Here is a 23,232-nt window from a genome sequence, read left to right as displayed (position 1 = left end):
GAGGGTCTGTCTCCCGTTAAGTTCTGACCCTCAGGACGCAGGGGGGCGCGGTAGAGGGCGAGTGTCTTTCTCGGGGCTCCCGCGTGTGAGAGTCTGATTGCACGGGCACGCGCTGGGCACGCGCCGGGCAGGGGGCTCCGCGTGGCCAGTGCACCCGATGGGCCGGGCTCGGGGCCGAGCTCCAGGTAAAGCACCCACCGCCGGGCCCCTCGCCGCAGCCCCGCCGGCTCCCCTCACGTTTCCCCGGCACGTGGAGCCGCGGGCTTTTTAAAATTTATTTTTTAAGCATTTAAGAAGCTTATTCTGTTTACATTACTGGCAGGAAGCAGGCGACGAGTTCAGCCACCTGAGACACTGCCTGCCCGTTAATCTACGCAGCCGCTCCTCCTCCGCGAGCCCCTCATTTCTCCGTCGGGGTGAAACCACGTGACGCGAACTCGCTGTCGCAACCCTCGTAGCGTGGACGGTTGCGCGGTGCACAGCGCATTCGCGTTGCTGCGCAACCATCGCGGGTCCCCCAAACTCTTCCGATCGTGCGAACCGAGCCCGCGCCCCTGTGCAACGCGAACGCGCCGTCCGCGCGCCCTGCTCGGGCCCGGGCACCCTCTGCTCTACCTTCCATGAATCCCGCTCGCTCTGGGACGCCGCGGGCTTTCACAGACACCTGTCGAATGAACGGATCCGGACCTAGTTCTGCTTTCATTGCCAGGAAGCTTAGCACTAAATTTTATTGCCTAGATTTTCTTTAAATACTTTTTTTTTTTATCTTGTCCCACTTTAACACAGATGTCTTAAAACAGATTTTAAAAGCGCACTGAAAAAATGGGCTGTGCGTTTTACCCCATCCCCGACGTCAAACTGTGAAGATCACGAGCGACAAAGAAACGAGGTCCCCCTCTTCAGAGACGAAGCGCCTGGTTCTCGAGGACGGACGCCCCCCACCAAGCGACGCCGCCCCGCAGCCCGGGCTCACCAGTGGCGTCGCGGGGCGTCCGCAAACGCGCGGCCATCCAGGCGTACAGCGCGCCCTGGGCCTGGGCCGAGGTCCGGTCGTAGAGGTCTCTGAACACCGCGGACCTACGGGACACAGACGTGGCTGGCGCTGGACGCGGGTGGAAACCGCGAAGCGGCCCCGGGCCGTGCGGCATCAAACGCTTCCCGCCTCCTCGCCGCAGCTCCCCCTGCCCAGCGGTCAGGCGCCTTCCCAGGGGCGGTGCCCACGGCCTCACCTCTCGGTCACTTTTTTTGGGGGGGAGGGGAGGGGGGAGCAGCTCTACTCAGATGTGACTCACATGCCATCCAACTTGCCCATTTATAGTTACAATTCAATGGTTTTCGGGATAATCACGTAGTTGTACCACCATCGCCGCAGTCAATTTTAGAACATTTCCAGAATCTCGAAAAAGAAACACTGTACCCTTCGGCTATCACCCCTCAACCTCTGGTCACCCCCACGCCTACAAACCCCCGTCCACTCTCTGCCTCCATGCATCTGCCTCTTCTGGACGCTGCAGGCGAATGGAGTCAGTGAGTCCTCCCTGTGTCCGGTACCTTCCACCTGACACGATGTTTCCAAGGTTCATGCGTATTAGAGCATGTGTCAGTCATCCACGCCTCTTCATGGCTGAGTAATATTCCACGGCATGGAGAGACCACATTCGTTGGCCTGTTCGTCCGCTGACGGACACTTGGGCTGCCCCTACCTTTCGGTTCCTGTAAATGAGGCTGTGGGGACACGTCTCTGCTCCTCCTGGGTGCCCGCCCAGGAACGGGGTCGTTGGGTTAAGTTGAGAAAGTGCCCGACTGTCTCCCAAAGCAGCCGCACCATTTACCGTTCTCGCCAACAGCGCGTGGGGGTCCCGAGGTCGCCGCCTCCCTCGCCAAGACTTGTTACCGTCTGACGTTCTGATTATGGGCATCCTGCTGGATGCGAAGTCGTCCGGGTCACTTTTTAAGCCCCTGCGGCCGGGTTTCCGCACCACCAGGCCACCCCGTGTCCCGGGTCACCAACGGCCTCCTTGTTGCCACGGCGACTGGCCCCATTCGGGTCCGAGCTGAGTTGGACTGTCACAGCATGTGGCACTGATCACCCCTCCGGCTCATCCTGCACCACGGCGGACTCCCCCGTCTTGGAAGTCCCCCTCCCCATCCCCACCCCGCCACCGCTGGAAACCGATTCACCGAAGGAGCGATCCCCCAGCTTTTTCTAAGCTGACAGCTTGACCCTGCCACAGCCCCGGGCGCTCCAGAGGTGAAGGGGCGTGCGTCCCCTCACGGGCACCTTGAGACCGTCGGCCTGTATTTCCCGATTCGTCTACGGCTCCTTCCCCGTCTCTGCGCCTGCTCATTGTCGTCGTGTTTTTCATGAGAGCAGATGGAAAGGACGGGAGACGATATCACTCTAGAAAAACATGGCGAACGCCCTTTACGGGGAAGCTGCCCATGTGCAGAAATGACACCCTAGCATTCACTAGTGGTCCGGCCTAGGGCGAGGTGTTTAATCTCTCTGTGCCTCAGTTTCCTCATCTGAAAAATGGGGTTGGGGTTAATGACGTCTTCCTCCCGAGGAGAAGAGGGATGACAAGGTAAAGTAGGGAGATGACCAAACCAGGTTGAGTTCGGACAGGGCGAGCCCCACGGGGTCACCGCTGGGACACCGTCTCCTCCTCGGTCCTCGGTTTCTTCATCCTCGAAAGAAGGGGCTGGATTAGATGATGGCCGTCGGGGTGTCTTCGGCGGAAGTGGGGCACGGTCTGGACTTCCTGCTCGAGACTGAGAATCCGGCGTTGGGAACGTTGCATCTGTATCGTCCTGCTGAATTTCCATCTACGAGGCTCCCGTCCTTTCTCCCAGCTTCCTTCGGGGTCCGCATAAAGTGCTCGTGCTGGCCGTCCGTGGCTCTGACCGCCCAGGATCCGTTCCCTCTGTCCCCAGAGCAGCACCTCAATTCTCCTTGGAGAAACAATTCTCCCATTCTCGGTCCAGGTCGTCTGGGCGGGGTTGTGATGGACGGCTAAGCCGTTAGGTCCGATTAGCCATGCGGCAGGCTCAAGGATGGGGACGTGACCCAGTCTGGGCCAATGAGAATCAGGCCCAGAACTTTGCTTGGACCTGTTGGAAGGACAGACTCTGCCTCTGTGGACTGGGAACCCTGAGGTGGGTGAGGAGCTGCCAGTGGACCCTCCCAGGGCAGAGCCTGCCTGAGTGCCAGGATGGCCAGGGCCCTGCAGAGCTGAGCTCTCGAGAACAAGGTGAGAGGTTCCTGACTGCATAATCTGAACTCCTGGATCCAGCTATGCCTAAAGCCAGCACTACACCTAAAACTATTCAATTACATGATCCCGTGAGCCCCTTTCTGAAATTAGGATTTCAAACAAGTTTGGATGGGTTTTTTAACCCTCATGACCATAAGACCAGTGGCCAATAAACTCCCCCACCCACACGCGGCCTGGGTGAGTAGGTGGAGGAGAGGCTGAGCAGAGAGGGGCTGGGTCATGGCATTCAGAGCAGAGGGGTTTCACGTGATATAGGTCCTGGGCAAAAAAAAAATGGACGCCCTGGAGCCAACAGCCAAAATGGGGTCAGCGTATCGCATTTCCCCAACAACAGTCCCTCGGCTGCAAAACAAACAAACAGACAAAAACAAAAAAAACTTCCAAGTTGCTGTCTCACTGGTCTTTCTCTTCTGAGTCATTTTCAGGTTGAGAAAGGGCCTTTTACGGCCATAAAGTAATATAATTAGTAAAAGCGAGGAGCTGGTCTTTCAAGTCCTGGACACACCCCCTAATTTGGTCCTCCTGCCGTTTAATTCCACAGAGGGCGAGGTGCTGATGCACGGTGACTGGCTCCGCGTCCCCGAAGGGGAGAAGTGCTCCCTTTCTGGGGCTCCGCTGACCCCGCCACCCTTTCCAGGACAAAGTCTCAGTCGGTGCTTAGTGGGTCTTCAATGTTCTGCTCTTCTGTCAGCAGAGAAAACAGACCCCGGGCTCAGAGCCTCGGAGCAGCACGGCTAGCCAGGATTTAGTGACGCCGGCTTTTGTAACTATTGTTTTTATTTCTATGACTACGTAAGACATATGATACTGGTCTCCCATTTCCGGTTAGGATATCAAATTTGCTTTTTTAAAATAAATATTGAGTAAGAAAGAATGAGCGGCTACAAAGAAAAGTAGGGAGTGAGTAAACAGCACAGGTGTTATCTAGACAGGGCAAAACTCGTGAGGATGGAACCAGCGTGAATGAAATCTGGGAGACACTGTTTTAGTCGAACTGTGTCTAAACTGTGCGGACTTGAAGCTCCCGTCCCCGACCTGTCCCCACCAGCCTCCCCGCTGCCACACAGTCCCCCCTTGGACCCTCGCGATAGCCCCCCAGGGATGGCGTGTGGGGTGAAGAGCAATGGGAAGAGTCACCCACAGGTTCTTGAAGGCATCCTCGCCCAGGTCCCCGGGGAGCCTGTCCACGATGTCCGGCTGCAGGAGGCTGGCCGAGGACCCCCTGAGCACCCTGCCCAGGACGTCCACGCACTCCAGGGAGCCGAGCAGCTGGAAGCACCGCTCCAGCGTGACGAGAAGCAGGCTGCGGTTCACGCCCGGGCTCTGCAAGGCGCGTCTGCGGGTCTCCCCCAGGTCGACGGCGGTGCCTTCCAGCTCCTGCAGGGACGAGCGGCCTCTCAGTTTGGAAGCAGCAGTGGGGACATTCCGCAGTGCCGTTTAACACCTTGCGGCTAGGTCACACCCTCTAGAACGTTCCACCGCCCGCTGAACAAAGTCAGGCCTCCACCGGCTTCACGTGCACCAGGCAGCTTCTCGCTCTCCAGGTAGGTACCCCAGGACTGTCGCCCTCGGGAGCTGGCTCTAGCTGGAATTCCCTCCCCCAGACCCCTCCCTTAGCGAGATCCAGCTCATCCTTTAAGGCCAAGCTCAACTGCCACCTGATGGGCGACGTCCTCAGGTGTCTCCCTACTTCGGTTGGATCAACTCTCCCCCATAATGTGCCCCAAAGAACAGCTCGAACCAAACCCTGTAACGCACCGGAGATGCTCACAGGCCCTGGACATCGGCATCACCGGAGAGGCGACCCCAGCACCACCACATAGTCTGATTTAGTTGGTCCCTAACGCACAGCTGGGGTTGAGCCAAGACAGTCCTCGAGGTCTAAGCCACGTGCCTACTGGCTGATGCCTACAAGGCCCTGAGTCTCTTTGCATGCACGCATGTGTGCATGAACCCTTTGACTCACAGAACCCAGTAATGCTCACGGGGTTTAGTCACACTCTGCACAGAATTTAGGACATCTGTGACCACCAAGGGGAAGTTGCACCCTTATTTTCACTGCCATAGAACCAGTGCCTAGTAGTCCCTTCAGGGACGAATGTAGGCAACAAGCCACCCAGGTAGCAGCAGGACCTTTGGCTGCCACCCACGGAACCACAGACGTTCATAGCACCTTATGATCAAGTCTCGAAATCTCATTTACACTCAATACTTCCTCAAAATTACAGAAGCTACAAGACCCACTGCTAAATCTGGTTATCGGATGTGTTAAAGAAACACATAAATTTCTATACTCCAAATTTGCTTTTTTATTTCATAACTTGAAAAATGTCTTTCAATAGAATTGGCTTCTTTCGTAATCCTTTGTATTTTGTTTTACAAATTTTAACACATTATTCTGAGAAGGGGCCCGTGGGTGTCACCGGACGCCAGAGGGCTGGAGTCGGGAGCCCAGGGTCCAACCTCAGATTTGCCACTTTCGAGCCGGGCGATCCCGGTTACCTCTTAATCTCTCCAAGCCCGTTTCCTCATCTGAATATTGAAGTAAGATTCATCTTACCCTTATTTCAGAAGGTCCTGGAGAGGACTCGGTGAGTCTGTGCATGTTACAGCCTTGGCCCAGATCTGGCCTGTGGCTACAATGTTACAAGAGCATCTCCACAGCCAGGGACTTACCTGCCGTCCCTTAACCTGCTCTCCTGCCACAGTGGCCGAGGTGAGTAGCTGTGACAGAGACCACGTGGCCTGCAAAGCCTAAAATACTCACTGTCCAGCCCTTAACGGGAACGGTCAGCCGACCTTCCCTTGGGACCAATACCTGGCGTGTAGTGAACCCTCAATAAACGTCAATCGAAAACGCTCTCACGGACCCCATGCCCGCCTCTGCCTTCCCTGTTGCTTGCTTCCTGTTTTCCTTTAAACTCTTTTTCCGAAACTTAAATTCATTCCAGAAGGGAGCGTTACGTCTCTTCCGAGCTCACAGGTGTGTGGCATCTGCCCTCCTGTGACAACAGACGAAGCGTTTCTAGGACGATTGAAGTGTTTTCAGTGGTTTGACTCCTTTGGGGAAAAACTGCTCCGCACTAACCTGTCGCCGAGAAAAGAAGCCGCCCCACCTCGCCCTGCTGGTGCCCACGGCTCTGCGCGCCCCTGGCCAAGCTCACTTTGTGAACACCACCTGCTCCTGGTTCTTGTCCTCTTCCAGACCGGGAACTCCTTGAAAACGGGGACCGTCTTTCGTCCCCGACCCTGGGTCCCGACATACGTAGCAACTGTTTATGGACGTTAATCAAGCCAAACTATCGGAAGCCCCTCGATCCCCCTTTGAACTTTGGAGAAAGTAAGAAAATCGGGTCCCTAAGCCACTGGGCCGGGAGGGGGTGGGTTGGCTGGGAATAAAGAAAGGTCAGCACCCGACTGAGGCTCAATTCGTGTCAACGCAACGCATACGGCCTGGCCCTGGACACCGCCCCCTCCCCCGCCCCACTCCCCGGGCACCGAGGACGCCTCACCAGGCAGCCCTCCTTGTCTTCCAGGAGGTATTTCATGGCCGCGCGGAACCGCTGGGCCTCCGTCTCCCTCAGGTCCTCCAGCAACTCCTGGGGCTGGTGCAGACGCTGCTGCAGGTGGTTTTCCATGGCGGCCTGGATGTGGGGCATTGGGAGGGGCCGTGAGGACAGGACAGGGCCATGGTCAGCACCACGGCCAGCGGCCCCGCCGGGCCTCCCGCCGGCCTGCAGGGCCCACAGGCCAGCCGCCTGCACGCCGCTGGGTGGGCTGGCTCTGAAGCTTTTCATGACCATTTAAAAGCCAAGGGATCCCTCAAAAAATCCAGATTCTCAGCTTCTCTTGGAAAACACTGAGACATGGCGACCCTGGGTACATGGCGACCAGCAGGCAGAAAGGGGCTGTGGCTAGAGTGGCCACTCTCCCGCTCACGCCCGCCAGCCAGCCCACTCCTCCACGGCTTGCCCTGGCCCCTGGGGTGACCGCAGTCCCAAGTTCAGAGCAGCCCAGAAAGCTCGCAGCCCGGGGGGCCCTGCTCATGTCCCGTCCTGTGTCCCAAGCTCCCGGTGCAGGACAAACATTCAGCAGGAACCAAGTCCCAGTGGCCCCCCTCCAGGGCAAGGAGCAGAGGCCGGCTGCCTCTCCTGATAGACTTCCTCTGCCACCTGAGGAGTCTGTTCCTAAATCTCCCCGAAACGGAGCTGCTCTAGAAGGAAGCCTAGCATGATGTCGTGGCAAAAGGCAGGCTCTGGGACCAGGCAACCCACGTGCAAATGCCCACCACGCCCCCTGCGGGCCGCGTGGCCTTGGGCAAGTCAGCCAACCTGGGTCGCTAGCTGAAAGACAGGGTGCCCAGTTAAAACTGACTTGCAGATCGACGACAAATGACTCTTTAGCATAAGCATCTCCCAACGACTGCGCGGGACATACTTGAAATGGAAAAGAAGTTATTCGTCGTGCAAGTCAAATCTCACTGGGCACCTTGTGCTTTTAACTTGCTAAACGGGCAATACTGCCGCTGGCCTCAGTTTCCCCAGCTGAAAAGTGCGACGATAGTCGGACCTACTATGAGGGCCGTCGTGAGGCTTAAACGAGTGTGTCGTGTTTTCAATGGTCCCTGGCACACAGTACGTGGTCAAGAGCTGAGTAATTCTTGACTCAGCGTCTCTCCCCCTGGAACGACAGGCCCGCCCGAGTGATAACATGGCTGCCTGGTTCTCCTCCGAGTCTGCAGCGTGTAGAACAGCGCCTGGCGGAACGTAGACGTCAGGCAAATAGATGCTGACAGAATATTTATATACAGAAAGACAGGCCGTATACCCGCCAATCCGGTTAAGATAGATAGATACGGCTCACGAGAAGCCAAACTGCTCGCGAGAGAGGGTCCGGCATCGGCTCCCTCAAACCGATGAACGGCAAAGAGAAGGCTGACGACCACGAGCCCCGCAGCCGCCTCCGGTCCCCGGCGAAGAGTTCACCACCCACCGGCTCTTCGAGTCGGTTGACACATGATACAAACTCTGTCTCGCATAGCTCCCACGTGAATGGGGGCTGATATTTTCATTTTCGTTAAAAAGAAAGTAAAAATTGAAACAGCGAAGATGTCAGAGCTTCGTTTATCCACGACGTGGATTCTTTGCTGAATCAGATAATAGTTCTGGAATCCCGGAGGAATGCGTCCTCGATCTTCTGTGCCACTTCTCAGTGTAATGGCAGAGACAGAACGCACCGCACCGGGCTGCTGCTCACGCTGATGACGTGGGTATCGTCCAGTGGGCCACAGTCCCCACTGCGCCCTACTGCTCCCCGAGGCGCGTGTCCATGGCCATCCGTCAACATGCTTCTGCCGGTGCGTTTCTCACAGAGTTAGAAACGAAGAAAAACTGTCTCGGGCCCACGACTGAGAGCGCGATAATTACACCCAAAGATGCTGTGGCTCCTCTTAGCCTCAGAACCCCACACGTCGGAGCTGCGCCCACGGGCCCTCGGAAAGGCCGGCGGTGAGGAGCGACGGGACCGTGAGCCAACGGAAGGGAGCGGAAGGAGGCGTGCGACCCGCAGGTCGCGGCCTTCAAAGAGAGGACGCTCGCCGGGCACTTCCTCTTTCCCACCACCCCTCCCTTCAATCACACGGGCGGCGGCGGCACCCCCCCCCCACCCCGGAGGATGACAAACCAATGAGAGGGAAGGAACCTGGGCCCCGGAGGCCGCCTCTCCCTGCTTCATCTCCCACCGGGCCGTGGACTGTTATCTGAGCTAGAAATGAACTCAGTAGTCTGAGCTGCTGTCCTTTGGGGTCTCTGTTTACAGCAGCTCGGCCTGTACCCCCAAAACCATGTCTCCAGCAAAGGCAGGAACAGGAAAGACAGACAGAGCTTACGTCATGTTTCGAGGACAGAACACGGTTCTCTGGGCGAGTGAAGGCTAGCTCTGTGCCCAGCCCGCCGCTCCGGCTTACCTGGCCCCTGAGTTTGTGACCCCTGAGCCGGTACCGAGAGGGGAACCCGTGTGCGTGGGTCTCGGGGACATACCTGCAGGCTGGGGATGGTGAAGGCCACGTTCCGGGAACTCAGGTAGTCCAGGACTGCGTGGGACAGGTCTGCCGTCCACACATGGGAGCTTCAGTTGAAGACAGAGGGGGGAAGGTCACCAGGACAGTTCCCCTGTGCAAGGAGTTCCCTAGCTAGCCGAGGGACCAGGGGCCCGGAGTTCAGGGCGGTCGGTGGGATTGGGCGGGGTCGGGGTGGGGCCAGAACCTTCGCGTGTGGCTGTGAGTGGCGTGGGGGGTTGTTTCCAATTCTAGGAATCCAACTGGATCCCATTCTCCCAATGACGAGTATCCATGTATCAGCTGTGTGCAATATTCGAATTCCCATAGCAACCTGCTTAAACCAACTACCTGCCGAACAGAGAGACTTGGAAAGACGTCCTTACTAAAGCGAGGCTAAACGGTGATGCTGCGCATGCGCCGTGAGGGGCCGGACCGGCGCGGTGAGGCGCGGGCTCCACGGCTGGATTCGAATCCCCGCTCTGCCACAAAACGGGCGGCCTTAGGCAATCTGCTGACCTGTCCTGTGCCTCGGTTTCCCCTTCTGTGTCATACCGCTAACAACTGTGAGGATTCGACCTGCTCGTACACCTAAAGTGCTCAAAACGGTGCCCAACGCCTGGAAAACGCGTAGTTTTCCTTCAGCACAGGTAAAACGGGAACAACTCAAAACGTCCAGCGACGGGTCAAAGGTTCAACAAGACGGCGGCGTATCCACTCCGTGGGATGTGCCTCGTCAATAAAAAAGGGAAGAGCTGGGCTTTTGCTTGCGCATGCGGTGGGGCGATTGACCCTCGATAAACCCTCCACCGTAAGCAATCAGAAGGCCTTTCCCAACCCCGTCTCTAAGGAGATGAACAAGGGAAGGAATGAATAAATAAGCAAATGCAACTTTTAGCCTGAAAGAATATATCCAAAACCGTCCCCTGGAGTCGTCTCGGGGAGAGGAGTGTTTATGGGGGTCTTTCCCTGTCCCCGCCGATGCCCCTGCGCGGTGCGAGTCCCGTTAGAATCGCCTGCTGATGTGGGTCTCTCTACGACTCTCCAGGCCCCCCCGAAGCCTGGCTGCTGGCTGCACAGCCCAAGTCCACCACTCCCCAGCCCTATGACCTTGACCCAACCGCCCTGGGACTCATTTCATCGTTCTGTCCCAGGGGAGGACAACGGTCCTACCCCGGGGTTGCTCGAGTCTCTTTGCAAAAGCACATAGCGCTCAGTGAACACACGGACCTCCCTAAAAACGCGCCCGTGCCTCGGCCGACATTTTTCATAACAAGCGTGTATTCCTTCTTACAATTAAGAGACGTCCGTGAGCATTTTTATGGAAAATTTATTCCAGCCCATCCCCTCGCCTCTAGAGTAGGTTACCTTTGAAACTGTATGAGATCCAGGAACGCTAAAATGGGAATAAAATGAAGAGACAATTTAAAAAGAAATCACTCCGGAGAAATCACAGGCACATTAAGGTGTGAAATTCGGAGGAGCAGGAAGTGGGGACATTACCGTTCAGGTAGCTTCCGTCTATTATTTCCTCCTGAAAGGCGAAGGGACATTATCAGGTGTGACAGCCCAAAGCGGCCATTCTGGCAGAGGGGGTTTCGATGAAAAGAAAATGAAATACTCACCGCCATTCTTTGCAACAAAGGAGGCAAATCTGTAAGAAAGCCATTGCACGGATAACTAGAAGTGAATTGTGTGACCTTCAAAAATACAAGTGTGGGTTAGCAGAAGAGCCCCTCCCCCCACAAAGTCGGTCGTGACGGAAATTTTTAGTGGGTTTTAATTATACCTGCGCCTGTATGTGCCCAGTGTGAGAAAACCGTGGTTTAAAAACTCTTCTAGAATAATCCCGAAAATCCTACACACAGGTGCTCACGCATGGATTCATGTATACACACACGCATGCACACACACACACCACACACACACACTTTACAGCATCACGTACCCAAATTGATCCATCCCGCTCCATTTCCCTCAGATGCGGGGCACCTCGGGACTTACCCTGCCTGGAATTTGGAACTCTGTGACTTGCCACCCCATGACTCAGCACAAGGACCAGGAACAGAGCGTCTGTCCTAGGTTCCTGAAACATCTCCTGTGGTTAATTCAAGCATAGACGTGATTCAGGTTTGATTTTGTAAATATATTTAAGAACATTTAAAGGAGAAAAGGGAAAGACAGATAGACCCAGAATCCCTGCGGTTTTTGAAACATTATTTTAAAATTCCATCGACTTTGCTCCATCTAAACCCCTATCCTAGTCTAAGACACAATCTTCTCTCTCCTGCTTAAATTCCTACCCTCGGTCAAGCAAAGATGAGTGCTTAAAAGCATGGACTGTCATATCTGGCAAAGGATTTAAATCCAGAATATAAAAAGAACTCTTACGATTCAGTAAGAAGATAAGCCAATGGGGAAAACGAAGAAAAGATAGAAACCTAAAGTTGATTAAGGAAAATACAGATAAGTCCATAAGAGGGTATCGACATCATTAGTTATCGGGAGGGAAATTTAACCCACAGTGAGATGCCACCACATACCCCCTCGAGTGGCTGGAAAGTGAAAAGTCTGACGTGGAGCATCAGACACTCACACTTCGCCGATTCGGTCGCTTTGGACACGGTGGAACCAGCAGACCGGAAGTGGACACGCGGAGCCCGAGATGCCCGTTTGGCATCCCAGCGGGGACTGCGAGCGGGCGGTTTTATCTTTGAGTCTGCGGTTAGCGGAGAGCGATCAGCGTTCGTTTGAGCCCACAACACTGGATGAGATCACCAGGAAGGTAGGCAGCAGGAGAAACGGGGTGAACTCTGAGAATGAGACCCAGGGCATTCTCCCGCCAGACGGGGGGTGAACCAGGAGCAACCAGCGAACTCAGACTGTGGGAAACTCTCCGGAGCAAACAACCTAGTTTCTCCGAGCAGTATATTGCAAAGAGAAAGGAAGGAACTGTGGACTTGCTTATGAATAAAAAAGAAAATCTTAGATATATTAATTGCTTGTAACATGGAGACTTTATTCGGGTCTCAATTCGAGCAAACCATAAAAAGTAAAAATTATGAGACAACTGGGGAAATTTGAGCCCTGACTAGGGATTTGAAGATTTTAAAGAATTATTATTAACATTTTTAAGTATGATAATGAAACTGTGGTTCTATTTTTAACGGGGTCCTTATCGTTTAAAGGAGGGGTATTGGTTTGCGACCTGGCCTCGTAAGCAGAGGGCGAAGGAGAAATAGTCAGGCTGCTCTAGATGGGCAGGTGGCAGTTTTAATAAGCAAGGGAACTTAATCGCGAGGCCTGTCTTAGGCGACCAGAAGACCAGTCCACCTCTGCCGCACATGCAGGAATAGTAAAAGTTTATACAGAGGCCTTTACTGGGGTCAGTCACTATTCAGTCCAGATATCCTCGGCCAGACCCTCCTCTCTCAAGGCTGAATCCTCGAAAGGACTCCCACTGGGGCAACAGTGGGCAGATCTCACATGGTCCCCAAAGATCGGGAAGGGGTGAGGAGCCTCCAATAACCTGAGTCCAGCTCTTGGGTCTACCCATGGTCATGTCTCTCAACGACCTTCTCCCACAAGGGGTCAGTGAACTATAACCTAAGGGCCAAATTCAGTCAGCTGCTTGGCTTTGTGTGGCTCGTGAATGGTTTTTACATTTTTAAATGGTTAAAAAAAATTTAAAAAAATAAAAAACAATACTGCTTGACATGTGACACTTTCATGTATGAAATTTAAATTCTGGCGTCCATAAATAAAGTCGTTCTTGTTATGTGACTAGATTCTTTATCCCTCGAGCGGACTTTCCTGACCCTCTAGGGAAACCGTTATGCTCATTTTACTGCCTAAGGCAAAAACAAACTGAAACTTTTGAAACCTCCAGACCAAAGCCAGGCATTCCAACAGGTTTCGAGCTAATGGATCCCAAAGCACTTTGGAGATGGTTCAACTCTCATAATGCCCTGTGGGGTCTGGGTCCCTGGCTCGGGGACTCCTCTGGCTCTCACACCGCCCTGCCCTTTGGTCGGCTGCCACGGGCCACTGGCCTCCTTCACGAATTCCCGTTGCCCAGACAATGAGGCTTCTTGTGCTAATGGCTACAGTTCCCCACTAACTCCACGGGGAGGTTTACAGTTACCGAAACAGACACCCGCTTTCTGTCTTCGTTCCAACGAAACCCCAGCCCACTGCCGGCCCGGGATTTGGTTTTAATTAAAAGCCCCGTGGGTCACTCTCTTTGAGGAGATTTGGCCAAAAGGACTGAAAGGACTGAGCAGGGCAACGGCGACTGGGGGGCTGGACAGCGTTCTGCATGGGCCCCACCCTTTCCCCAGCGAAAGGCCCCCTCGCTGCAGACCGGCGGAAGTCAGGCAGGCGAGGATTGCCTGGGTAGAATCTAAAATGAAACAGTGACAACAACCACAAACCCGAAATGAACAGGCTTTCCCGAGAAACGATGAGCAGGGAGACCAACCGACCAGGTTTCCTGGGACCGAGGGGTTCGTTTTTAAAACCAGGCAAGTCACAGGTGAACCAGGACGAGCTGACATGAGACTCGCAGAGAGGCTGGGACGTGCCATGCCAGACACTAAGCAACCATTGGAGCTACATGCAGTTTTACTGTCTGCCAAGCAGCTCCAGCCACGGCCCACTGTGGACATACACATACCGTCCTGCAGATACGAACTTGGAGGTCTCCCACCAGAAAACAAAAAAACCACAAAGCCATTTCCATTATTGTTCATGTAAAACAGGCTAATTTGTCAGGCTCGTAGAGTATCGGGCTCACTGCACTGGACTTGGATTTTATTTCAGAGCCTGGAGTTGGACTGGCGGGGCCGACAAGGGGTGACGCGCTCCAGAGAAAGGGCCGTTTGCAGGGTGTGGGCCTGAGCGCCGGCCCCGGCCCTGTCCCCAGTGGTGAGACTGCCATCCCTTCCTCTCTTTTAGCTCAGGAGAGCACACCGGAAGTCTGAGAGTCGGTGAGGAAAGCAGGAGAGAAAGGAAGAGACGGTCTCACCGAGCATCTCGGGGGTGCTGGCGGGATCCCAGGTGCTCTTCCCATTCCCTGAGAGTTTACTTAGTCTCTCGGGGCAGCTCGGTGGGTGCGCAGGGGTCACAGAGCAAGGGGGTCCCAAGGCAGGGCTGCTTGCCTCCCTAGCAATCATATCCCCAGGACCGCTCACCAAGCGGGAACTGGCAGGTGCCCCTGCAGGCCGGCGGTCACTTCATCCGTGCAGAATCTTCGAGGCCAACGTTACCATTATTGCCATTTCACAGATGAGGACACAGGCTCTTAGAGGCCAAGTGACTTGCCCAAGGTCATGCAGCAGGGCCAGGTCCCCAACCCAGAGCCACGTGATTGCAAGCGCGGACCGGCTTGGCTTGGCTCCCAAGCTCCCCTACTCAGCAGCGCTGAAGGTAAAACTCGAGGTGGCGGCAGCCACCCGAGGGACGGGAGCCCCGGCTCTGCCGTGGGCCGCCCCTTCCCAGCTGCGTGTCGTTGGGTGAATGAATGCACGGGCGCCCACGAAGGCGACCAGCGGCGACGAAGGCAGCTTTGCTGCCGATACCGTTGTGACGAAGCTGTCGTCCCTGCTGCCCTTGTTACCAGTACTGTCCCTGTCCCTGAGTGGGCTCAGGCTTCTTTCCTGCAAGTCCCATCACACACACCCCACGGACGCCCCGGCCCGGGACTCCTGAAAGGCGCTGTCGCCGCCCTCGGCCCACTCTCCTTTCTCCCTGTCCCCCCCCGCCCTTCCCTGGGGAGTCCCCCGCGGGGCCCCCGCGGCGAGCCCCCAGCCAGGTCCCCTGAGCCTGGCGCCGCGGGGTCCTCCTCCCCGCCGGTCGCGTGCGCCTCACCTGAGGGGCGGCTCCGCTGCTGGGACTCCCGCAGGCTGGACCGCACGCGGCGCGCGGAGGGGACGGGGGCGGGGCAATGGCTCGGGGGGCGGGGCGAGTGCTCGGGGCGGAGCGCACTGGGGACGGGGCGGGGACGAGGGCTCAGGGGCGGGGCGCGGAGGGAAAGGGGCGGGGAGAGTGCTCGGGGGCGGGGCGCGGAGGGAAAAGGGGCGGGGCGCCGCTCGGGGCGGAGCTCACTGGGGAAGGGGCGGGGACGAGGACTTAGGGGCGGGGCGCGGAGGAGAAAGGGGCGGGGCGAGTGCTCGGGGGCGGGGCGGGGCGGCACGCTGGAGACGGGGCGGGGACGAGGGCTCGGGGGCGGGGCGTGGAGGGGAAAGGGGCGGGGCGAGTGCTCGGGGCGGGACGCACTGGGGACGGGCGGGACGCGACGGCGACAGGGCGGACACGAGAGCTCGGGGCGGGGTGGGGCCGCGAACGCACCCGGGGCGCGCCCCCCCGCCCCGCAGGGCTCGCGCGCGCCGACCTTCGCGTCCTCTTTGCCGCGGGGCGGGCGGAAACCGAGGCCCCGAGCTCCCTCTGCTGGCGGGACGCCGACCGTGACGCGCCGCGCTCGCCGTCACCCCCGGCCACGGCCACTGCAGCATAAGGGGTTTTACTTGGATCCGAATTCCAACCCTTGAAAGTTCATAAAACAACTGGAACAGCGTGGTCGCTGGACGTTTAATGCTTAGGTTTCTTAGGCGTGGCAGTTGTAATGTGGCTGTCTTTGAAGAGTCATCTTGTCGAGACACATGTTTACAAACCTGGAATGTGACGTCTGGGGATCACTTGGAGGTGTTGGGGACCAAGGACTGGCAGGACTGTGGGCGAAACACGATTGCCGAAGCCTGCGAGGAGGGGGCCTTACGGCTTTTCTTTCTTTTTTATGTGCTTGGAATTTTTCATAATAAAAAGATTTTTTAAAAGTAATAACTATGAATATATTTGGGCCCCTTGATCAGTAAATACGACCAAATTTATCTAAAAGGAAAAAAAAAACCATTCAGAAGTAAAAACAGTTTGTGCACCCAAATGTCTACTCCAGCAGCACTATATATATAAATGAAAATAAAGTGAGCCATGGTGGTGGAAAGGAACCACTTAAGTGTCCCCCGTAAAGAAATGGTCGCAGTCACTAACACACCACGTCTGTGTTCCACGGCTATTAAAGGGGACATGAAGACCACGCCCCGGTGCCACAAGGAAGTGATTTTACACCCAAAAAGCCCAATATTAATACATGTGGATGCGCTTTTATTACAACTGAAAGAAAATACATCTTTCCTCATGAAAATTAGTGTGAACTCTAGAGGTTTCCTCGTAATCCTTCACATTTAATCAAGCATCTCAATAACTGACAAATTTTAAGTAACGGCTGAAATAAATGCTTAATGCTGACATTATCTCGTCAGGGGCAAAATTAGTCACTCTCTTCAGAGATGTCCAGCTGGACCATTCCGTTGCTCATTTGGTGCTTACCTGACACTTACATTCTTACTTATCTAACATCCATGTTATGTATATTATTTGCATCCTCAAAGACGCCCTTTTACCCCCAGGCTCTCGGTTTAATCCTTTCAACAAGAAGCTTACTCTCAAGCTCTAAATGATGGGAAATGTCTTCCATCTTTTGCCAGTTTTCGATTTAGAAAATAAGTGCCTAGTTTCACGGGATGGATCTTAGAAGGATAAACGTTTCTTTTCGTTTAAAACTTTTTTAATGTTAAAAGTTTACAAATGCGTGTGCGTGGGTACACGCACGTGTGGGAGAAAGAGAGGAAGGGCATATATCAAAATGTGGTGCCATCAGGGTTATGGGACAGGTAAAGTTTATCTGTATTATCTTTTCACCTGTATTTTCTACGTTTTCTGCAACAAACGTCTTACTTACTTATAATGCAAAACCCAGTCGGGCTTTATGATCACACATGGCCACTTTATAAATAATAAGTAATAAAAATAATAAGTAATTAAAAATAAGTAATAAAGTAAAACGCAGGAAAAACCCATTTCATTCTGCTGGGCCTAAAGGACTTCTGTGTATTCTCACCCACCTCGACTCCCCCATTTGGGAAGTGCTGAGGGATCAAAGGCATTTAAAACCCATATTCCGTGCCGACTGCTGGACAGGATATAAGAAAACAGCATTTGGGTGTTCAGTTTTTAACTATTCTCCAGAACTTTTAAGAAGTGCAGGTGTATTAGACATTCTGATTCTACATGGTCGTTTATTTAGGGGAAAATCTTTACTCTTTATTTTACATGTATCGAAAGTAATTTTTGTATTGAAAGTAAAACTGAAAATTATTTTCAAATGGCCCCGTGACGAAAATATAGTATTTAATCCATGTGAACACAGCATGTCGGCTCTAAAACCCGGAGGGAAATCTTAGGTTCTAGTTATGTAATGATATTCTCCTAATTCGCCACACGTATAAAATTTCATAGCTAAAAAGAAGCACTTCGGGATCAGAGAACACTGACTCCAATTCAGTGATATCAAGCTAGTTAGCAAGCTAAATTATTGGTAAATTAAACCCAGTGCCATATGAGTTGTACTATAAAAATAAATTGTTAGGGAAACGCAAATCAAAACCGCAATGAGATACCACCTCACGCCGGTTAGGACGGCCACTGTCAGGAAAAGCAGAGAATGACAGAGGCTGGTGAGCGCATGGAGAAACTGGACCCCCCGTGCCTGGCTGGTGGGACCATAAAACGGGCAGCGCCGTGAACACCGGCCCGGCGGGCCCTCGGAAGATGAAACGCGGAACTGCCATTCGAGCCAGCAGCTCCGCTTCTGGGGACGGGGCCGAAAGAAGTGACTCGGACAGACGTGTGCGCACCGTGCTCACAGCGGCATTACTCACAAAAACGAAAAGGTGGGAACAGCCCAAACGCCCGTCGACTGAGGACGGCAAAACAAAACGCGGCCTCTACAGACGACGGAATCTCATTCAGCCTTCGGAAGGAAATTCTGAGGCATACGAGAGCGTGGAGGACCCCGGGGGACAGCTGGCTCGGTGAAGTGGGCCAGTCACTAAGGACAAATACTGCGATTCTGCCTGTGTGAGGTGCTTAGCCAAACGGAAGGGCAACGGAAGGGCGGCCGCCCGGGGCGAGGGGAAGAAGGGACCGGCAGCTGGTGTTTAATGCGGACGGCTTGTTTTGCAAGACGAAGCGAGTTCTGACGACGGCCAGTGGTGACGGCTGCCCAACGTGGATGCACCACGGCCACGGAACGTGCGCCGAGAAGTGGCTGCGGCGGTGATTTTGTTACGTGCGTTTTGCTACAATAAACAGCAGAAGATAAAGGAATATGGTTCTGTCGGGGAACACTCATCATTGTTAAAGTAATGATAAGGGATAATCAGAATGGATATCTCAATGATAACCAGAACTGCCTCCCAGAACAGAAAGAGTTCATGAATGGAAGAACAGGCCAGCAATCCGTAGCGCGCCTGATTACAAGGCGCCAGAGCTCCCTTCTTAGTGTTGACAGACACGCCATGTCCACGTAGGATGTTCACGTGAGGGAAACCGGGTCCAGGGGACACAAGAACTGTCTGTACTACCTCTGCAAGATTTCTCTAACTCTAACGTTACGACAAAAATAAGTTCATCTTTAAATGAGGTCTTAAAAGCAAGCCACAGCTAGAACAAGCAGACGAAAAAAAGGGAGAAGGAATTGCTACATCGCAGACAAAGACAACAGGAACATACTAGAAAAACTGACAAAGCAAGCGGCGAAACGGGAATGCCTACACGGATGGCTGGAGATGCGAAATTTTTACTCTTATTGCACTGTTCAGCGTGGCCTCGCTATTGGCTCATCATCCACTAATTGCAAAAAAAAAAAAAAAGGCAGGCTGTTGGATTTAATATCGCAATGTTATTTCCTTAATGATTCTGGGTGCATTTTTTCCACTTAGATCGCAAACGTTTCTTCTCGTGGATACGGTATGAGCTTCCTCCTGCCAATTCATGAGGCTTCATCTCTGATGAGTTGGTTTTCGGTTGGCGAGGATCCTGCTTCAGGTCAGTAGCGAGCCCGGCTTTGAGCTCAGTGGCCTCCTGGGCAGTATGACCCAGACCAGGCAGGACTCAGTGCCCTCCCCCCCGCCCGCCCCGTCTTCTCGCGGTAACGTGGGTGCCCTGGATTTAAGTTTACTTGGGGGCACGTCGGCTCCTGCACAAACGCCGCCGGTCACCTTAGCCACCGGAAGCCCGGGTTCCGTGTGCTGCAGTCGTTAAGAGAAAAAAGGTCACAAAACACTTCAGTAACCAAGTGGTGGGAAGCGATTGGCGAAAACGTCTTGCTTTGCTGCGAGTCGACTTAATTAAATCCTACACTCAGAACGAAGTGAAAACGGCTTTCCTCGGAAAGATGGCTTGAAACGACTCAGTTGCATTCCCCAGGCCGGCTTTTCTGTTACTACGTAAAAACCAGAACATGTGACTTATAGGAGGGTAGAACACACAGTCGCTTGTAAGTACTCTGCAGGAGGGAGGAGCGACTCGGGGGGTCGTCCATCCGGTCCGGGGGCCGAGCCCCAAGGGCCTCACGGCGGCAGGTGCCGGGGCTGGGACTCACGGGCGCACCTGGTCTTTCTTTCTCTGCAGCCCGAGGTCCAATGGTTGGCTCGCTTTCAACACGAATAGTTCCCCTTAATTTCTTGAGCACGACCTTAACTTGATATGAAGCACTCATACAAGGAATGCTGCAGAGGAGAAGGCAGCTTTGTGGTACTCTGGGCGGGGGAAAAACATGTCACGTAGGAGGAGGAAAAAGCCATTGGCACTCGGTGAGCAACACCGCCACCTAGTGGACTGGGGACGCACCACCAAGACTTCCAAGACCAGGCGAGAGCTGTGAGCTGATGATCTTGCTGGTTTAACTTTTCACCATAAAATGTCACTTTTGAGACATTGGTCTTCAGAGAACCTCAGCTTTGGGGAAGTATTTGTATCTTTGAAATGCATAAATGTGCTTTCTCTGCTTTTTTGGGTAAAGAATGAGTCTTGGTTTGGGGAGGTTGTTTGGATTTTAATAGACCATCGATTCTCAATTTCAGAGTTATGAATCTTGGGGCGACCCGTCTCCCTGAGCGTCCGTCACTCTCGCACCGTGTCTGACAGTCTAAACAGCAACCCCTGCTCACGCCGGACGGTTTACAAAGAAGCAAAACTCGACTGCACAAGAATTACATCGAGGTCACGCATTTCCTCCTGCGCTTACCATCTAGGGTGCCAAGTACTCGTGCTCCCCTTCCTTGAACTCCTGGAAAAAAGCATCAGAACGCGCCAGTAACAGTTTTTGCACAAACCTCTGCACACCCCGATCCTTACGCCTGCACACTAGCAGTGGAAGATTCTGGCGTGAGGGTACAGGCACGCCATCCTTAGCAATTCTCCGCAAGCCTGGAATTCTTCTTCCTACCTGGGTGTCGCAGGTGTGTTGACGTGACTTCTGTGAGCATATAAAAGACTGTAGAGAAACACCTGGCTGAAAAGATAAACTCATCCATGTCGCTAACATGTTGTTACTGACCGCAATCTCAAATCGCTGCTGGGATTTCAGATTCTGGGTTAAGCGCCCTGCTCCTTGGAGGACCACAGCGGTTATGGACCTTGCTGATGGTCACGGGTCTCGCCGCGAGATGCCTCGTGTGTGGTTGGAGGCACTCACGGATGCTAGAACACACGAGCTGACCCGGTCCTCATCAGACTAGGATCTTGGCAAATAATGAACTTGGCTACGGATTTCAGGGAGAACCACGTTCCGAGAAAGAGGTGTACACGTGTAGGGCGAGACGGGGAATTAAAACACTGTGCAGTCGCATTTTTTTTTTTTCGGTATTCACAACCGAAGGTTGCAATCCTGAGAACCTGACTGTCCAGGTAAGCGACATTCCGTGCGGAGGATGTGTGCGACCGAGCCGTTCCCCAGAGCAGGCTGCGCTGGGTGGCGGGGTGCTCACCACGACCCCAGGACCAGGCCTCGCGGAGCCCGTGGCCTTCGCCGCACCTGGCGCTGCTCCCCGGGCGTCCGGAGGCCGAAGCAACGAGGGACGCTAGGGGGGGCCTCAGAGTAACTCAGACGCGATGCCAAGGTCATCTCCAAAAAAGTTTATTAGCATGATTAAAAACATTTTCTTGAATAATGACAGAAAGAATTTCTAAACGTGAAAGGGTATGAGTGGCTATGCCTTACAACCAATGTCTGCAACTGAATGACGGATACTTCACTGCCGGTCTCTGTTTTACTAAAAACGATCCCTGTTTATGGGCTCCGTGTGAAGTCGTGACTATTGCTTTGACCGGGAGCGAGTCCCCACTGCAATTAAGTATAAAAATATCTTCCGTGATTGGAGCGAGACCTGCATTACTGAGTAAGAGTTGATAAAAATCCTCAAAGAGCTGGGTTTTGTTTTTTAAAAACATTCCTTTTACACACTACAAAGCAATCATTAGTATTTTGGCTTTTTAACTCCCTACGTGGCGTCCGGAGCGGCAGTCCCCAGAGGCCCGCGCGTCGCGTGCGGGAGAACGCGGACCCTCTTGGGGGGCGCGCGCAGGCGGCTGTGAGGGCTCGGCCGGCGGCCCGGCTCACACCGGTTTGAGGACGAAGACGGCGTCGTCCAGGACGTAGTAGTCGTTGTACATGTCCCCTTCGCACAGGTACGGCAGTCTGGTGAAAGCTTCAATGACGAAACCCGCTTTTCTGAAAACTTCGGGCAGACTGTTCACTTGTTCTTCCCAATTCTGCCCCTTGATTTCCAGAATTTCCGATGGCTTCTCCCACTTGCCACCTACTAAAACAAATGAAAAGATTAAGTTAAATTCTTGAACGAACGAGTTCTTGACAGAGGGAAGGGGAGGGACGACGTGCCCCGAGCCGCGGGCTTCGGGGACTCGTTGCTAGGGACCCGGGGGCAGGTGGACGGAGGTGAGGGGCCGCCTGGGAAGGGTGAGAGCAGGTGCCCAGGCCTACGAGGCAGTGAGGCCAGAGCAGAAAGGTGACCCCAAGCCCACGGCGTCGTCTTTTCCGACAGGTTCGGATACCGTCTTCCCTCGGGCCGACAAGGTGTAATGGTTCTTGGGTTTGGGAAACTGCTCGCTAAATACTGGGACACGGAGTAGGGTTGTGGCACGTGACCTTTGAAACAGGGTTTTGGAGAAATGCAGGAAGTTACCACCTATGCGACGCATTAACTAGAGAGGTTTATTAGGTTGACAATGAACTGGATTAATGAATGAGAACAGATGATCGGTGTGTCTTTCAAGGGACGTTGACTGACTCCCTAACTTTTCAGAACAAGTTCGTAAAAGTTAGCTTCGGGACCAGAGGCGGAACCCTAAATGGAAGCGTCAAGCCAGCATTTCCTGGGCCTGCGACCATCGGAGGCCAGAGGGGAGGCTTCACGTTCACACGCACGCACAGAGACGTGAGCACACCGAGACAGGGCGCATGCAGACCCGGGGTGCACGTAAACTTAGATGCGACGGTCGGCGCCGTGCTGAAGTGCTACCAGATTCGGACTGGGGGGACTTTTCTGCAAAGGAGAAAACATAACTGACCGGTGCCGAGTACAGACAGGCAGGACAAAGACAGAGGCTCCGTGCTTTTCGGGGCCCAGCACCTGAACCCCCTCCTGGAGCCGGAGCCCTGGTGGCGGGCACAGCCCGGGGACAGCCTTCCAGCTCCGGCTGCAGCTAAGGCACCTGCATGCCACCTGCACTCGGACCCGCCTGCTCGAGACCCGGGGTGAAGAGCTAGCGGCCCGGAGGGGTGGGGCCTGGGGGTGCCCTCCCCGGGGCAGGAGCTGCACCACGGAGTGGGGAGGCCTGTGCAGAGGTGCCCGGTGCTTGGTGGGGGCAGTGTGCACCTCGGCTCAGTCCGACGGTGTGATTTGGGGCATCTTGCTTGGCTGTAGCCCCAGACACGGTTCTCCAGTGCCCCCGCGACTCCGTGAGCCAGCCCCCCATCCTCTC

General features: G+C 54.3%; 2 protein-coding genes across 5 annotated transcripts in view; both read right to left on the bottom strand.

The window, feature by feature from the left end:
• OTOA (otoancorin) overlaps window positions 1–12,243 on the bottom strand; it is a 46,802-nt gene extending 34,559 nt beyond the window's left edge. Inside the window, exons 1-9 of the mRNA XM_036226186.1 lie at window positions 11,927–12,243; window positions 11,335–11,428; window positions 10,956–10,984; window positions 10,834–10,864; window positions 10,699–10,726; window positions 9,314–9,401; window positions 6,788–6,919; window positions 4,417–4,652; window positions 974–1,077 (exon numbers count right to left, since the gene is read on the bottom strand). Of these exons, the coding sequence (XP_036082079.1) occupies window positions 974–1,077; window positions 4,417–4,652; window positions 6,788–6,919; window positions 9,314–9,401; window positions 10,699–10,726; window positions 10,834–10,864; window positions 10,956–10,984; window positions 11,335–11,428; window positions 11,927–12,010 (826 nt within the window). The 5' untranslated portion in view covers window positions 12,011–12,243. The remainder of the gene's footprint in view (window positions 1–973; window positions 1,078–4,416; window positions 4,653–6,787; window positions 6,920–9,313; window positions 9,402–10,698; window positions 10,727–10,833; window positions 10,865–10,955; window positions 10,985–11,334; window positions 11,429–11,926) is intronic.
• A 9,108-nt stretch (window positions 12,244–21,351) lies between these two features.
• The window catches only part of METTL9 (methyltransferase like 9), a 30,610-nt gene continuing 28,729 nt past the window's right edge, over window positions 21,352–23,232 (bottom strand). For 2 of the 4 annotated variants that reach the window (XM_016155500.2, XM_016155502.2), the window contains exon 5: window positions 21,352–22,049. In XM_016155500.2, coding sequence (XP_016010986.1) covers window positions 21,847–22,049 — 203 coding nt within the window. In that variant the 3' untranslated portion in view covers window positions 21,352–21,846. Of the gene's footprint in view, window positions 22,053–23,232 lie in introns of all 4 variants that reach the window. The other 2 variants (XM_016155499.2, XM_016155501.2) reach the window with 1 other exon arrangement.

This window comes from Rousettus aegyptiacus, unplaced genomic scaffold (assembly GCF_014176215.1).
Source record: "Rousettus aegyptiacus isolate mRouAeg1 unplaced genomic scaffold, mRouAeg1.p scaffold_m13_p_8, whole genome shotgun sequence".
NCBI classification, from domain to species: Eukaryota; Metazoa; Chordata; class Mammalia; order Chiroptera; family Pteropodidae; genus Rousettus; species Rousettus aegyptiacus.
This window is presented reverse-complemented; position numbering and strand designations above follow the sequence as displayed.